Raw genomic sequence first — 17,180 nt, forward strand, 5'->3', positions numbered from 1 at the left:
CTTTCCTTCACTTTTACATACAGAGGAATTTAAACATTTCAATCAATCAATCAATCAATCAACCTTTATTTTGACTCGGAAGTACATTGAGGGCAACCCTCATTTTCAATGTAGCCGAGCATTTACAAAAACAGGGATTGACATGACAAAGAAAATAATAACTACATTTAATCATTTTAAATTAAAAGAAAATTTAAAATAACAGTGAATAAAAGATAAAAGTAGATAAAAATAGAACTTGAGATTTTAAATGGTAAGAAATTAAGATCGAAATAGATAAGAAATTAGTAAAGTAATAGTACAATATCACAAATAAAAAAGTAATCATAAAAACTTAAAATAAATGAGAGGAAATAAATAAATAAATAAATAAATAAATAAAAAGATAAAAACTAGGAGAACTAATACAAAAATAAAAGTTATATATAGTGTAAATATAATTAAGTAAAACAGGTACAGGCTGTCTGTAGGTGGTTTGATATTAAAAGTTTAAAATGACTGAGTGACACCAGTGACCTGAGTTTTAGTGTTTCCTGTAGTGAATTCCAGCTCACTGGTGCTGTGACTAAAAGCAGATTTTCCCAGTTCTGCAAAAACTCTTGGTACCTGGCAGCTGATCCAATTACTAGAGCGAGTCTGATAATTACTGTTATTTGTAATCATCAATGAGGTGATGTATTCTGGCAAATGACCGGAAAGTGTCTTATAAATAAAAATCAACCAATGTGTTTCCCTTCGTACCGTTAAAGAGGGCCACCCAACTTTTGCATACAGCTCACAGTGGTGAGTTCTGTACGGATCTCCAGTGATGAACCTCAGGGCAGAGTGATACACGGGGTCCAGTAATTTGAGAGAGCTGGAGGGAGCATATTTATAAATAACGTCACCATAGTCCAGCACTGATAGTAAAGTTGCTTCAACTAGTCTTTTTCTGGCGTGCATGGGGAAACAGGACTTATGTCTATAAAAATAACCCAGCTTCTGTCGGCATTTACTGACTAGTTTATTTATGTGTGGTTTAAAACTGAGTTTATCATCCAGCCATATGCCAAGGTATTTATATTCCGTGACTCTCTCAATAGTGGATCCTGCCAGGGTAGTAATATTTACAGTACTAAAATCAGTATTAAAAGATCTGGAAAACAGCATGAACTTAGTTTTCGTGGCATTTAAAACTAGTTTGTGCTTATATAACGCCACCTGCAGAGCATTAAATGAGCTCTGTAATTTTCTTGTTGCAGCATGAATAGAATCAGCTGAGCAATATAAAATTGTATCATCTGCATAAAGGTGAATTTTGCAGTCTGAGGTTGAAGCAGAGGTAGCTATATCATTTATGTAGATATTAAATAAGACTGGACCCAAAATTGAACCTTGTGGTACACCTTTAGATACAGATACCAACTCTGATTTATAATTATTCAATGTCATGCATTGATTTCTGTCAGTGAGGTAGTTTTGGGTCCAGTCCAGCGCAGTTGCATCAAAGCCAATCTTTTCTAAGTTCCGTAAAAGAAGAGTGTGATCAACTGTGTCGAATGCTTTTGTTAAGTCAATAAAAATAGCTGCACAATGTTTCCTCTTGTCTATGTCTGAATAAAGATTGTTTAAAACCAGTGTCATAGCAGAGATAGTGCTGTGACCTTCTCTGAAACCAGACTGATATTTAGATAAAACAGAATTTTCATGAAGAAATGATTTCAATTGCTGGTTCACTAGAGATTCTAACATTTTTGCTAAACACGACAGTTTTGAGATTGGCCTATAATTATTCAGATCTGTTGTCTCACCACCTTTATGCAGAGGAATTACACGAGCTGTTTTCCAGACCCTGGGAATTCTGCAAGATAAAACTGAAAGATTAAAAATGTATAAAATGAATTCTAAAATAATCGGGGCTGCGAGACGCAATAGAAAGGCGTCCAGCCCATCTTCTCCAGTGGCTTTTCGTGGATTAATTTTAGCCAGGGCATTAGCAACTAAATATGGAGAAAATGGCTGGAGTGAGAAAAGACCATGCGTTCTAGAAACAGTAAAGCTGAGATCAGTTTTATTCAATGGGTTTGTGCTATTATCAAAGATGTGGCCGGCTGCAGCAAAATGTGAGTTAAAGGTTTGACATATTTCCTTCTGGGCAGAAATCAGCTGATCGTCAACTAAAACGCTTGTTGGAAAAGGGGGGGGAATTATTTTTTAGAGAATTTACTATTTTCCAGAGGTTTTGAGGGTTTCTTGTGCTGGCGATTAAGCTGAGGTAATATTCTGATTTAGCTTTTCTAGCATTTCAGATTAAATTCATCATTCAAATCTTTATAATGAGCAAAGTTACACAGTTTATTCTTTAAGAATCTACATAAGTGGTCAAACTACTTTGCATTGTTGACTGTGTCAGCTGTGATATAAAAACAGGTGTGAGCTCATGTCTATTCCGCCCTGAGCTAGAATAGATTTATTTTCTTAAACTTGCCCAATTCTCTCTCTCTTTCTCCTTGGAACTAGTTTAGAGACGTGTTGCGACTCCATCAGGGTGTATGACGGTCCCAGTGCTGCTTACCCACTGCTGGATCAACTGCCTCAAGATCAGAGATACCACTTCAACTCTACCAGGAACTCTCTGACCGTGGTGTTCTCCAGCGACTATAGTATAACTCGTCAAGGCTTTCGGGCACAGTGGGAGTTCCCAGGTTAGTGAGGCCACTTTGCCTCATTGCTAATCACTAAAGAGCAATTTAACATTATCACCTGCATCCCTTCGCAAGACTCGATCAATACTCTACCTTTTTAAGATGGACACTAGTGCAGAGGGTTTAATGAACGCAAACTAAGAACACAGAAAAACAAAAACCCAACCCAGCGATTCTAGACTGGCGCCTAAATCAGAACAGTCAGGAAAATGTCAGAGAGAAAAGTCGGCCTAAAGGAAGGAGAGAGTTTAAACTCGATCAGTGAAGAGAGGACAGTACACAGTGTGTTTTGCTGTGCATTTGATGCCTTAAGTCTTATTTATAGAAACTTAAATGTATGTGCCACTTTACAGTTGGAGCATCATGTGGTGAAGATCTGACTAACTCAAGAGGAGAATTCTTCAGCCCCCAGTTTCCTAATAACTACCCTAATGATGCACGTTGCACATGGAGGCTTCTGGCATCAGAGACACAAGTTGTTAATTTGACCTTCACTCTTGTTGAGTAAGTCACAGCTTTCCTTCACTTTTACACACAGATTAATTTAGTCAATTTGGATGAATTTATTCATTGAAATAGCTAGTTGATGCAATATTACACAGTTTATTCTGTATAAATCAGTAGTAAAATGGCTTTCCGTTATTAACTGTGTCATCTGAGATATGAAACCAGGTGTAACCCCACATAAGTGCGCTCTTAAGCTGCCCTGAGTTGAAATAAATGTCTATTCAGAAACTTTGTCATTTCTCTCTTTCTCCTTGGAACTAGTTTGGAGGAATGTTGTGACTCCATCAGGGTGTATGATGGTCCCACTGATGCTTACCCACTGCTGGGTCACGTGCCTCAAGATCAGAGAAATAACTTCAACTCTACAAGGAACTCTCTGACCGTGGTGTTCTTAAGTGACCACAGTAAAACTGGTCAAGGCTTTCGGGCACAGTGGGAGTTCTCAGGTTGGTAAGGCTACTTTTCCTCATAGCTACCAATCACTTTCATGTTTGAGACCCTCTGGACCAGAGAGTCCTGCAGACACTGACGCTGTATAGATCATTTTTAAGGTTTTCTTGGCTTTAAATTAATAAACGACTGTGTACATACATGTTGCATACAGACTTAATTCAACACAACACTAACATTGTCAGTTTTAGGAAAACGGCACCTAAAGCAGGAAAGTCAGGGACAAGCCGGAGAGAAACGTCAACACAAAGGAAAAAACTAAATTGAAGCTCAATCAGTGGAGAGACGATAGTACAGAATGCGTTTTGCTGTAGCCTCTTAAATGTCTGTGTAACCTTACAGTTGAATCGCCATGTGGTGGAGATCTGACTAACTCAAGAGGAGAATTCTTCAGCCCCCAGTTTCCGAATTACTACCCTAATAATGCACGTTGCACATGGAGGCTTCTGGCGTCAGAGACACAAGTTGTTAATTTGACCTTCACGTTTGTTGAGTAAGTCACAGCTTTCCTTCACTTTATATACAGAGGAATTTAAACATTTCAGATTAAATTCATCATTCAGACTTTTATAATATGCACATTTTCACAGTTCATTCTTTATCTATCAATAGTGAAACTGCTTTGCATTGTTAACTGAAAGATATTTGTAGGGTTTAAACAGCTGGGAATCACTACAGGGCGAATCACTACAGGGCGTCGGTCAGGATGCTTCTGTAATGCTTTCCAGAGAACCACCACCAACTTGAATCCAACTGATTTACTTTAATTTGTAAAAGTGTGTTTGGTTCTGGAACAACAAATATATACAAAGGCATACATAAGAATGTGTACATATAGTATTATACAACACAAAGAACAAATGCAAACATTACAATACTGACATTGTTCTGTAGGACAGTCATTTAAAGCATTCGCAGAGCAGACCAACTTAAAGCGCTCTATATGCGCATTACTATGTACACAATTTCAGCTGAGTCATGACAAACTTCTCAAGACTCGCCGAACTTGTTGCGCCAGATTGCAATAAACGCTTAAATTTACATGGTAGTACACTTCCAGCGCTGTATACAAAGCATCCAGATATACATACATGCATCCAGAAATGGCACATTTAAGAAAAAGACAACATGCTGTACCATAATAGGCATATGTGGGTACAGACATACTAGCGAACTCTGTCGACCAAACATTTAGAAGTAATGAATAATGCTAAAACTTTTTCGTTGGGAGTGACAAGGCTGGACAAGATTAGAAATGAGCAGATCAGAGGGACAGTGAAGGTGGAGCAGTTTGGAGATAAAGCCAGAGAGGCCAGGTTGAGATGGTTTGGACATTTGTTGAGGAGGAATGTGACACTGGTGAGCCACAAGAAATTATCCGACTACACCACCTGGGAAATAAGAGTCCCAGGAACTCTTGTTAATCAAAAAAACACCAGCTTTGTATCAGGTTCTTTTGGTAACCGGGGGTGAGCAACAATGAGTAACCACAACTTTCCCAATCAACACAATTTATTCAACTTCCATTTGACAACAACAACCAGGGTTTAATCAAAAGCAGATCGGCATAAGAAGCAAAAGAGAAAAAAAAAAAAAAAAAAAAAAAAAAAAAAAAAAAAAAAAAAAAAAAAAAAAAAAAACACACACATCTAAATTCGACAAAGCGTAATCCCAACCCTCACATTTAAACCCCAAATTTCCTTTTTATAAAATCAATCCTCATTTAATTAGAGAAAGGTAAAAGCAACACCAGTTAGCGAGCAGCAGTCCATGAGGCGGCAATGGCGGAAGGATCACGGCTTCCACACGTGTCTCAGGCGCTGAGGTTCCTCCTTACCCACGCTGGCTCCACGTGACGCTCAAGCACGAGGCAGCTGCGGCAAAAGAGATGCGAGCAGTATTCTGGCCCACACAGCAAACAATAACTTCCACTCGATTCTCCCTGGGCCACTTCCACACCCATAGCACTCAATATGGACACTTTGCCACCCGTAAAAGAGATATACTCACGATTTGCCTGGAAGTCGGGAAACCCAAACCCCCAGTGCGAGTACTCCAAGCCTGGGTGGAAAGTCCAAAGACGGCAGCCTCACTTCCACTTCCGCTTCCGTGCAGGCTCCACTCAGCAACTTCTCCGGGTAACCGCTCGTCAACCCCAGCGTACCAAACACTCTCACCGCTGCCAGATCCCAGCCTCGCTTTTCTTCACCGTCCGTGCTGTGTTGGCCGTGTCTGCCACGCCGCTACCGTCCTGTTTCCTCGCTTCCCGCTGCCTCTCGCTCTCTCCTCCATAGCGCACAGCTCCGGTTATAACCGGAAAACAGTCACTGGTCCAGCCCCCCAACAGTCCCCATAGGCTGCGCCATCACAACAGCGCACAGCGATTGGTCCACTCACCCGCCAGTCAATGGCGCTTCCAGGGAGATCATCTGCTGCCAATCCTGGGTAATCAAGAATCCCAAGGCCACCTTTCAAAATAAGTCAAAGTCCCGCAACACAACCAATACAAAAAAAGAATACAAAAATACAAAAAAAAAGAAAGAAACACAGAACTAATTTTCACCGTCTGACAGGAATAGTGGATATATTGGGCAAACAATGTTGGAGATGGAGCTGCCGGGCAGAAGGAGAAGAGGTAGACCTCAAAGAAGGTTTATGGATGTAGTGAAGGTGGACATGGAGATGGTTGGTGTGAAAGTAGACGAGGAAGTGGATAGGGCCAGATGGAGGCAGATGATCCGCTGTGGCGACCCCTAAAGGGAGCAGCCGAAAGAAGAAGAAGAGGATAATGCTAAACTTGAAATGGACAAAGTAAACTTGCATATTTACATTTAATTGTATGCACAAAACACATTGAAAAGGGGGTAAATCCCTTGGCCAAACAATCCCAAAACCTCAAGGAATTCTTGCATTTCCTCCACTCCACTACCATCGAACAAAACAGAGCAACCTACAAAAAGAACACTCTGTGCAGCAACCCGATTGGCCGAACACACATGGGAAGTTGGGCTGAACATGAAGACGTCACTAAAGGGCAAAGTTAGTCATAAACGGCCTTTTTAACATTGACTGTGTCAGCTGTGATATAAAAACAGGTGTGAGCTCATGTCTATTCCGCCCTGAGCTAGAATAGATTTGTTTTCTTAAACTTGCCCAATTCTCTCTCTCTTTCTCCTTGGAACTAGTTTAGAGACGTGTTGCGACTCCATCAGGGTGTATGACGGTCCCAGTGCTGCTTACCCACTGCTGGATCAGCTGCCTCAAGATCAGAGACGCCACTTCAACTCCACCAGGAACTCTCTGACCGTGGTGTTCTCCAGCGACTATAGTATAACTCGTCAAGGCTTTCGGGCACAGTGGGAGTTCCCAGGTTAGTGAGGCCAATTTGCCTCATTGCTAATCACTAAAGAGCAATTTAACATTATCACCTGCATCCCTTCGCAAGACTCGATCAATACTCTACCTTTTTAAGATGGACACTAGTGCAGAGGGTTTAATGAACGCAAACTAAGAACACAGAAAAACAAAAACCCAACATAATATAAGCAAGGCCTAGTAAGCAGCAGAAACGTGGGGAACGCTAGGCTTTGATAATTTGAGTAAAGCAATGCTGTGAGTGCCAGACAAAGAGTTAAAGAAGTAGGGCTAAATAAAATGCTAACTACATAGTTAACAGCAACACGAGAGGCTAAGCTAAAGGAATTCACAAGCTTAGGAGCAATATTACACAGGACATAAGCAAAGATAGGCAGGACTGCAACCTACACTACACTGAATTAAGTGCAAAGGGAGGCAGGTCTAGAACCTAGGCTAGGCAATGATTAGAGGCAGTCGGGCGGAGCAGGATCAAAACAAATCCAGAGTGGATTGGTCCAACATTTGTTCCAAAGGGGCTGCGTTAAAGAAACATGTTAACTGTGAAATCTTATCTCTTTAGTCAACGTGATAACCTCAGTTAGGAATGAATATAAAAGCTATTACTGAGTTATTTCTTCCAACTGTCGTTTTATTGTAACTCCAGTCAGTTTGATTTCTAGTCAAGAGTCTAGTTTAAAGGCCTAGAAGCATTACATCATTTAGCTAGTTTATATTATTGCATGTTGACCTGATTCCGCACTGATGCATTAAGTCTTATTTATGCAAACTTAAATGTATGTGCCACTTTACAGTTGGAGCATCATGCGGTGAAGATCTGACTAACTCAAGAGGAGAATTCTTCAGCCCCCGGTATCCTAATTACTACCCTAATAATGCACGTTGCACATGGAGGCTTCTGGCATCAGAGACACAAGTTATTAATTTGACCTTCATGCTTGTTGAGTAAGTCACAGCTTTCCTTCACTTCTACACACAGATTAATTTAGTCAATTTGGATGAATTTATTCATTGAAATAGCTAATTGATGCAATATTACACAGTTTATTCTGTATGAATCAGCAGTGAAATTGCTTTCCGTTGTTAACTGTGTCATCTGAGATATGAAACAAGGTGTAAGGCCATATGTGTACGCTGTTCAGCTGCCCTGAACTGGAGCAGCTGTCTTTTCACAAACTTTCACAGTTCTCCCTCACTTTCTCCTTGGAACTAGTTTGGAGAAATGTTGCGACTCCATCAGGGTGTATGATGGTCCCACTGATGCTTACCCACTGCTGGGTCGCCTGCCTCAAGATCAGAGACACCACTTCAACTCCACCAAGAACTACCTGACTGTGGTGTTCTCCAGTGACCACAGTTTTACTGCTCAAGGCTTTTGGGCAAAGTGGGTGTTCCCAGGTTGGTGAGACTTCTTTGCCTCACTGCTTCTTATTAAAGAGCAGTTTAAGACAATCAGCTCCATCCTTTGTAAAAAATTATACACAACAGACTAAAATTCTGAAATTGATGCTGGTCCTGAAATATAATTGGCTTTCCCACACTCTAAGCTGCTGTATAGTAATTATGGACGCTAGCGCAGAGGTTTTAATGAACACAAACTAAATACAGATAAACACGGATTCAAAAAAGCAGAACAGAAGTGAGGTTTATTAAGCAGTTTTAACACTGGAGTTACTCTGGCTCTGGTGAGCAAAGCAATACTATGACTGCAAAACAAACAATAAGGAAAACAGGGCTAAGAGCAAGAGTAAAACCTAGGCTAATGAAATTCTGAAGCATAGCAAAAAGCGTCTACATGAAGTAAGCAAGGCTGGGCAGGACTAGAGTCTAGGCTTGGAACGATAAAGAGCATGGCAGGAATAAAACCTTGACTAGGCAATGTTTAAAGGCTGTAAGGTGGATCAGGGTCTATAAATGACCACTCAAATAGATTGGTCCAATTTTTTTGCAAAGGGTCTGGATGAAGGAAACACTGAAATCTTATCTCTTTAGTCAACATGATACCTTCAGACACAAATGAATATACAGGGCAGTACCTATTACAGAACAACAGTTCCTGAATTCGTAATCTTATGCCAGATTCACATAATAACAGTTCGCTTCCTATCAATTAGTAGATGTGCCTTGACAAGCAAAGGTTTGCACCTCTGGTGCAGAGAAGGCTGCAGGTTCTGACACTGTATGGATGACTGGTTTATCTGCTTTAGGGTGTAGGGCTTTAAATGAATGAGCTATAGTGTGGGAACGTTGCATATGGAACAAATTCAGCACAAGTCACTTAAATCAGACCAGTCAGAGAGAAATGTTGGCATAAAGGAAACAGTTCAAACTCAATCAGTGGAGAGATGATCGTACACAGTGTGTTTTGCTATAACCTCATTTCTGAACATGTAAATGCATATGCCACTTTACAGCTGAATCGTCATGTGGTGGAGATCTCACTAACCTAAGTGGAGAATTCTTCAGACTCCAGTATCCTAATGAGTACCATAATAATGCATATTGCACATGGAGACTGTGGACATCAATGTTTCAAGTTGTTAATGTTACCTTCACATTTGTTGAGTAAGTCACAGCTTTCCTTCACTTTTACGAAGATCTTGATTCAACCATTTGCCTTGAATTGATTTGCTCAAACTGTTGGAGCACACAGCGTTAAATATTTTATTCTTTATGACCCTAAATCTGTAGTGAAATTGCTTTGTGCTGTTAACTGTGTCAGCTGTGATATAAAATCAAGTGGAGGCTTATATGCGTATGCCGTTATGCTGCCCTGAGCTGGAATAATTTTTTTTTCTTCAACTTTCTCAATTCCCTCTCTTTCTCCTTGGAACTAGTTTGGAGGACTGTTGCGACACCATCAGGATATATGACGGTCCCGATAATACTTACCCACTGCTGGGTCGCCTTCCGCAGGACCAGAAACATCACTTCATATCCACCAGGAACTCTCTGACCGTAGTGTTCTCAAGTGACCACAATGTAACTGGTCAAGGCTTTCGGGCACAGTGGAAGTTCCTATGTTAGTGAGGCTACTTTGCCTTATAGCTACTGATTAACGAGTGATTTAACACAATCTTCTGTGTACTTTGCAAGAATTCCTCATGATACACTAAAATTCTGAAATGGATGCTGGTTCTAAAATATGATGGCCATTCCACACTCAAAGCTGCTGAACAATAGTATAATTAATCATGAGATGGACACTACAGCAGAGATTTACACATAAAAAACAAAGAAGCAAGGCCTAGTACGCAGTGGAAACACTGGGAAGACTAGGCTTGGCTAAGCTGAGTAAAATAAGAATAATCAAGGCTTGGCAGGTCTAGAATTTAACCAAGGTACGATAAAGCGCTCAGACTGGATGGCTCAGGAGGACAATACTAGAGCCTAGACTAGGTAAGATATAAAGCTACAACTTGCAGGATTAGAACATAGAGAGCAAAGAAAGGCTGGACTGGAACCTTGGATATACAATAGTTCTAAGCATTAGGGCAGAGAAGGGTCTATAGAAGACATGGTTTGGTCCAAATGTTGTTTCAAAGGGGCGATATTAAAGAATTGTTGTGGCTTTGAAATCTTCTCTTTTGTCAAAATGACAGCTGAATTAAGAGACCCTTATTAGTCCCACAACTGGGAAATTTCACCTCTGCATTTAACCCATCTATGAAGTGAAACACCACATACACACTAGTAAGCACACACACACTAGGGGGCAGTGAGCACACTTGCCCGGAGCGGTGGGCAGCCCAAACCGCAGCACCCGGGGGTTAGGTGTCTTGCTCAAGGACACCTCAGCCATGTGCTGTCAGCTGTGGGGATTGAACCGGTGACCTTCCGGTCACGAGGCTGGTTCCCTAACCTCCAGCCCACGACTACCCCAATATATAGGACGGTACCTGTTACAGAAAGGTAGTTCCTAAATCCACAATCTTATATTTTTTCTTTTGTCCACATAAGAAAATAGTTTGCTAGTGATAAATAGGTGGAAAAGGTTGAGAACCCTTGGTGTAGAGAAGCATGCAGACTGACATTTACTATACTATAGATTATTGTATTAATGTCTATAGCTTTCATATTAAGAGCTGATCTTCTCAGCGAAGCTCGTTCTGCTCGTTAGTTTGTGCTGATGATGCAGTGATTCAGTCACGTGACGTCACTGAGCAGGAGGAGCTCATGAGGGTCAGTTCAGGGCGATGATTCATCACATTAATGAGAGATTTGAGTCAGTTAATGAGTGCGAACCATCAAATTATAGAGATCAGATCTGATCAAAATCGATTTTGAACAATGTAATGTGCACATAGCCTTTAAGAATATGTTGCAGCAGACTATAGTAAATAAATAAATATCTTCTATAAGTTTCCAGCTCTGTCCTGCATAACTGTCCAAACAAAACGGTATGCAGTTTACACACATTCATGTTTAGGATGCACATGAAAACACAAAAGATATGAATATATAGGTTTCCACTTTTGCTTGGTTCACCCTGTATAGCTCCTTTAAACTGGTCTTTTTAAACAGCTATAATTCCTATGTTCCGGTTCTCCTGAACTCAGAGATGATCCTTCTTTTTTCCACAGATGGACCTTCAGCTGTTCCTCCTGGACCTTCAGCTGTTCCTCCTGAACCTTCAGCTGTTCCTCCTGAACCTTCAGCTGTTCCTCCTGAACCTTCTACTCCCACCTCAAGTATTTATGAAGTTTTTAATATTATAGATTTTTTGTAATATATATAATGCTCCTTCATCATCTTGTATATTTGGTTCCTGTTATAGTTTCTTTGCCATCATTAGACATTAGAAAAGATATAACTGATAAAGTTTGTGTTTAACAAAATCAATTTAATGATACTGTGATATCAGGGTTTCTTTCTAAGTAAAATGTGGCCTGGGAAACCATGACAGGTGACTGATTGTGACTTTTGATTGACGTTCTATTGATTACTGACTAATGAAATCCAATTAATGTTAAAATAGTCTGTTGCTTTGTTGTTGTTCAGGTTTGTTTTCTCTATTTTAGCTCCTCCTTCCTGCAGGTGGAACTGTGGCTCACACCTCGGCAGCTGTTCCTGCTCCAGCTCCTGTCAGTACTATGGAACCTGCTGCCACGACTACTACGGTCAGGAAATGTATAGATTTCAAAGTAAAACTGATATTTAGAGGTGACTGACATTAATATGACTGTAATATAAGTATGTCTTGCTATTATTTCTCTCTCAGATTACTGTTATACAATCACACCCACTCCTGACATCCCAGAAGGTACATTTTCTTTCTCTGGAAAATCTGTAATATATGTCTCTGTAATTTCTTCAAATTTAAAGCAATATTTTTTGAAACCCATTGAATTAAAGCTTAACATCTACGTTAATCACATTTTTATTGCTTCATTTCACATCCACTGTGGTGTAGTGGAAATCACTGCATGGGCTCAGAATCACTTCTGAAAACCACTGTCTGTGAACACAGTTCATCACTGCATCCACAAACGCTGTTAAACTCTAAAACACAAAGAAGAACCCAAATATAAACAGGATCCAGAAACGCTGCCACCCTCTCTGGGCCTGAGCTCATTTAAAATGGACTGAAGGGAAGTGGAAAAGTGTCCGGCGGTCCGACGAATCAACATTTGAAATTCTTTATGGAAATCTTGGACACTGTGTCCTCCGGGCTGAAGACCACTCAGCTTGTTATCAGTGCAGTTCTAAAGCCAGTATTCATGATGGTTTAGGGGGCATTAGTGCTCATGGCATGGGTGACGTGCTCATCCGTGAAGGCTCCATTAATGCTGAAATATATGTACATGTTGTAGCAACATCTGCTGCCGTCCAGACGACGTCTTTTTCAGGGAAGGCCTTGATTATTTCAGCAAGACGATGTAAAACCACATTCTGCATGTTTTACAGCAGCATTGCTCCATATTAAGAGTCCGGGCGGTAAACTGACCTGTCTGCAGTCCAGACCGCAGGCACCACTGAGAACATTTGGCGCAATATGACATGAAAAATGACAAAGGATCCCCCAAAATAATGAGCAGCTGAAATCCTGTAACAGACAAGAACAAGAAAACCTTTCACTTTCAGAGCTACAGCAGCGTCTCCTCAGTTTGCAAACACTTACAGAGTGCCGTTAAAAGAAGAGGTGATGAAACACAGCGGTAAACAGGCCCCCGTCCCAACTTTTTTGGAACTTCTTGTTAGCATCAAATTCAAAATCTGATACGTTTCACCATCTGATATTTTGTCTTTGTACTATGTTTTTGCATAAATATGGTTTATATGATTTGTATATAATTCCATTTTACTTTTGTTTACATTCTGCACAGCGTCCTGACATTTTTGGGGGTTGTAGATTAAATATTAGCACAATTGCGAATTGACAGAAGAATCAACCAATCTCACTGGTTTCCCGTGGGTGGGACAAAAGTTGAATATAAAGCGAATGTCCAATATAAAACCAACTTTTATTGTACTGTCCACAACACAAAATTTGATTTGAACTTTTTTGGAGGAAGGAATTGCCAATTTTAAGGTACATAGATCAGAATATTTTATCTTATTTTGCGTTACTTTTTTTCTGTTTTTATTAAAGCAATTGAACATTCAATATTGTTTTTTTTTTTGTTTTGTTTTTTTAACAAATGACATTATGTACTGTACTCAATTACGTCGCTACATGCAACCAAATCACAGGCAGGATGTTATTTGTGATAACACAAAGCGTTCAGTGTTCTACTGCTTACACTATTTATGATACTCATATATTAAATTTGCATTATCCGTCTGTTTAAACAGAAACCCCAGAAACCACAACAAGTGAGTATTTGATTTAGAATTTTGATCCTCTGATGATAATGTTATTGATTAATATCTAATGGGTTCTGATCATGTCTGTCAGTCATGAGAACAGTGATTTTAGTGTAATTATTGCTGAGCTATGCTTGTTCCCTTGGAATTAGCTGCTTCCTGCAGGCTGAACTGTGGCTACAACCTCAACAGCTGTTCCTGCGCCAGCTCCTGTCAGTACTACAAAGACTGTTGCCATGACTACTACGGTGAGCCAAGGAACGAGATCAAAGTTGAAGTGACTGGTTTTAGTTGGATATTTTGTGCTGATATTTGTTTTTACTTCTGCTTACAGATTTTTGCCAAGTCACAGCTACAACACCTACTGTGAACACAACAGGTACATTACCTAATTAACCTGATTCATCATGTGAAATGCATGCTTTTCCAGTGCCACCCTCTCAGGCTGATTACATCCAGGGAACACAATATGAAATATTAAAAATATTTATAGGATTGTGTGTTTTCTTAAACACTCCTCAAGATTGAATAAAAAAAGATATGACTTGACACATAATGGTTATTATGTTTCCACAATTTGGCAAGTGAGGTTGCAAAATCAAACAAATGTGCACAATTCTAAAAAGATGCTTTGACACTTTACACTGGTAACAATAATTATACTGTATTGTTACATTGTGAAGGTTCTGATATTGACATTCTTCTTATGACAGAGTATCAGTATCAGTAATGTATGTTTTTCTGTCCCCTAAGTAAGGTACATTTCATTTGTCTCTTTATAAGATTTTATTAAAACTAATAGTAATGCTAGAACACTAAATGAGTTGTGTGATTTACATTATTTGGCTCTTGAGTAAAATTTAATTTTTTAGTTTAAGTTTTTTTTAAAAGCTCTGCTTTACAAAATATTTTATTTTAAACAAAAACTACCTTAGGAGGATGGTTTCAGTACATTCTGTGTTGTTTTTTGGAAGGGCTTGCCATGTTTAAAGAGTCCTTTATAGCCTTTTAAGAATTGCATGAGAAATGGATTGAATGAAATTAGAAACAGGAGATGAACCTGAAAGTGGACACAATGCCACTAAAAAGTCAACTGTCATGACATGCTATATCACTCCAGGAAGTGTTATGACAGAACCTAATGTCAAAAACCTGTTTATCGACATAAATGTTATGTCAGTGAGCCACAGTGAAGTGTTACTCATTGTTTGCTTATTATGCTCCATACCATGTGGAACCACACTTCTGCATGTGTTCATGTCAATAATCTGGACTGATTAGTGTTTTACACCTGTGAAAGGTGAATGTGAATTTGATGCCTTTTTAATTGATTTAATGAATGTCTACAGTAAGTCTGAAGTTTCACTGATGTAACTGAAATGCATGTGCCACTTTACAGTTGGAGCTCCATGTGGTGGAGATCTGACTAACTCAAGTGGAGAATTCTTCAGCCCCCAGTATCCTAATAACTATCCTAATAATGCTAATTGCACATGGAGACTTCTGGCATCAGAGAGACGAACTGTTAATGTGACTTTCACGTTTGTTGAGTAAGTGACAGCTTTTCTTCACTTTAACGTACAGATGGATTTGGTTCAATTCAGATGAATTTATCCATTCATATTGTCAGTGTATGCAATATTAGACAGTTTATTCCTTACCACTAAATCAGTAGTGAAACTGCTTTGCACTCTGCTAGTGATATATAAACAGGTGTGAGCTCATATGTGTGTCGCTATGCTGCTCTGAACTGGAATAGGTTTCTTTTTGCAAACTTTCCCAATTCCCTCTCTTTCTCCTTGGAACTAGATTGGAGGCATGCTGTGACTCCATCAGGGTGTATGATGGTCGCACTGATGCTTCTCCACTGCTGGGTCACCTGCCTCAAGATGAGAGACATCACTACAGCTCCACCAGGAATTCTCTGACCGTGGTGTTCTCAAGTGACAGCTGTGTAAATCATCAAGGCTTTCGGGCACAGTGGGAATTCTCAGGTCACTGAGGCTACTTTGCTTCATGGCTACTTGAAGAGAGATTGTGAAATATCATTGGCTTTCCTACACAGGTCCAGCAAGCTGAGGAAACACTAACTGAAGTTCCGACTGAATATAGGACATAACACAGCAGTTAGTTCCGGCCACGCAAGCTGTGACAGAAGAACAGCTAAACAATCTGGAATCAGCCAGAAATTAGGAAATTGAGGTTGGGTGTTATCGCAAATGACATCACGGCTGTGATATTGTAATAACACACTCCCTCTCGTGTTCTATTGCTTTAGGAGCTGTTCCAAAATAACAGCTGCTAAGTTTATAATTTTATATTAACTCTAGATAAGAAAACGGTTTGCTTTCTAGGGATAAATGGATGAGCCTTTAGGAATGGCCTAAGAACCCCTGGTGTAGAGAAGCCTGCAGGCACCAACACTGTATAGATCATTGTTTTCTACAGACTTTATATTAATGCAATCTTATGAATTAGAATTAAGAACCATTTGTCACTGTGCTTGCACACTGTGGAATTAGACCCATCCATGCAGTGATACACCCACATACATGCACACTCGTGAACACACACAGTAGGGGGCAGTGAGCACACTTGCCTGGAGCAGTGGGCAGCCCTATCCACGGCACCTGGGGAGCAGTTGGGGGTTGGGTGTCTTGCTCAAGTGCACTTCAGTCATGGACTGTCAGCCGAGGTGATCGAACCAGCAACCTTCCGGTCACAGGGCTGGTTCCCTAACCTCCAGCCCATGACTGCCCCCGTATGATTATGTGGAATCATGTTGCTTTTAGACCAAGCATTTTGTCACTTTTAGAAAAGTGGCACATAAACCAGAACAACCAGGGAAATGTTGGAGTAAAAAGTCAGCATAAAAGAAGCACAGAGTTGAAACACAATCAGTGTAGAGACGATTGAATGGAAATTTTGTAAAAGAATATAAAAGAGGAAGCAAGATGAATATTCAGTTACTTGCCAAAACCTTTGTCTTCTTTGTTCCCTTCCAAAGCATTTGCTTTTAAAAATATTAAGCAAGTCCAAGTTCATTACAGGTTTTTAATTCAGCCAAATGTGATGAAGGATTGTGTTGCTCTTTAAGAATTTGTTATAAATATGTTTGATTTGAGTTTCCAGCTCTGGTCCTGTCCAACTACGTCGGAGTATCCAAAGGAAAACTATATGCAATTCAGTCTAAAAACATTTATATTTAGGAAATATGTGAAAATACAAAAGATACGAATTTATAGCTTTTATAAGGAACAACTGGTTCACCTACTAAAATTCGTTCCACTTTTGCTGAGTTCACCCTGCATAGTTCCTTTCGTGATCTTTTTAACCACTCGTATTCCTATGATCAGC

General features: G+C 39.9%; 1 protein-coding gene across 1 annotated transcript; it reads left to right on the forward strand.

The window, feature by feature from the left end:
• The first annotated feature begins 11,577 nt into the window (after positions 1-11,577).
• On the forward strand, positions 11,578-15,825 carry LOC119264153 (deleted in malignant brain tumors 1 protein-like). The gene is made up of 8 exons (XM_037541948.1): positions 11,578-11,707; positions 12,038-12,136; positions 12,238-12,279; positions 13,812-13,832; positions 13,976-14,071; positions 14,158-14,202; positions 15,223-15,373; positions 15,633-15,825. Exons 1-8 carry the CDS (start codon positions 11,578-11,580, stop codon positions 15,823-15,825), a joined length of 777 nt encoding a protein of 258 aa, XP_037397845.1.
• The last annotated feature ends 1,355 nt before the right edge of the window (positions 15,826-17,180 follow it).

Source organism: Pygocentrus nattereri, chromosome 10, assembly GCF_015220715.1.
Source record: "Pygocentrus nattereri isolate fPygNat1 chromosome 10, fPygNat1.pri, whole genome shotgun sequence".
Lineage (NCBI taxonomy): Eukaryota > Metazoa > Chordata > Actinopteri > Characiformes > Serrasalmidae > Pygocentrus > Pygocentrus nattereri.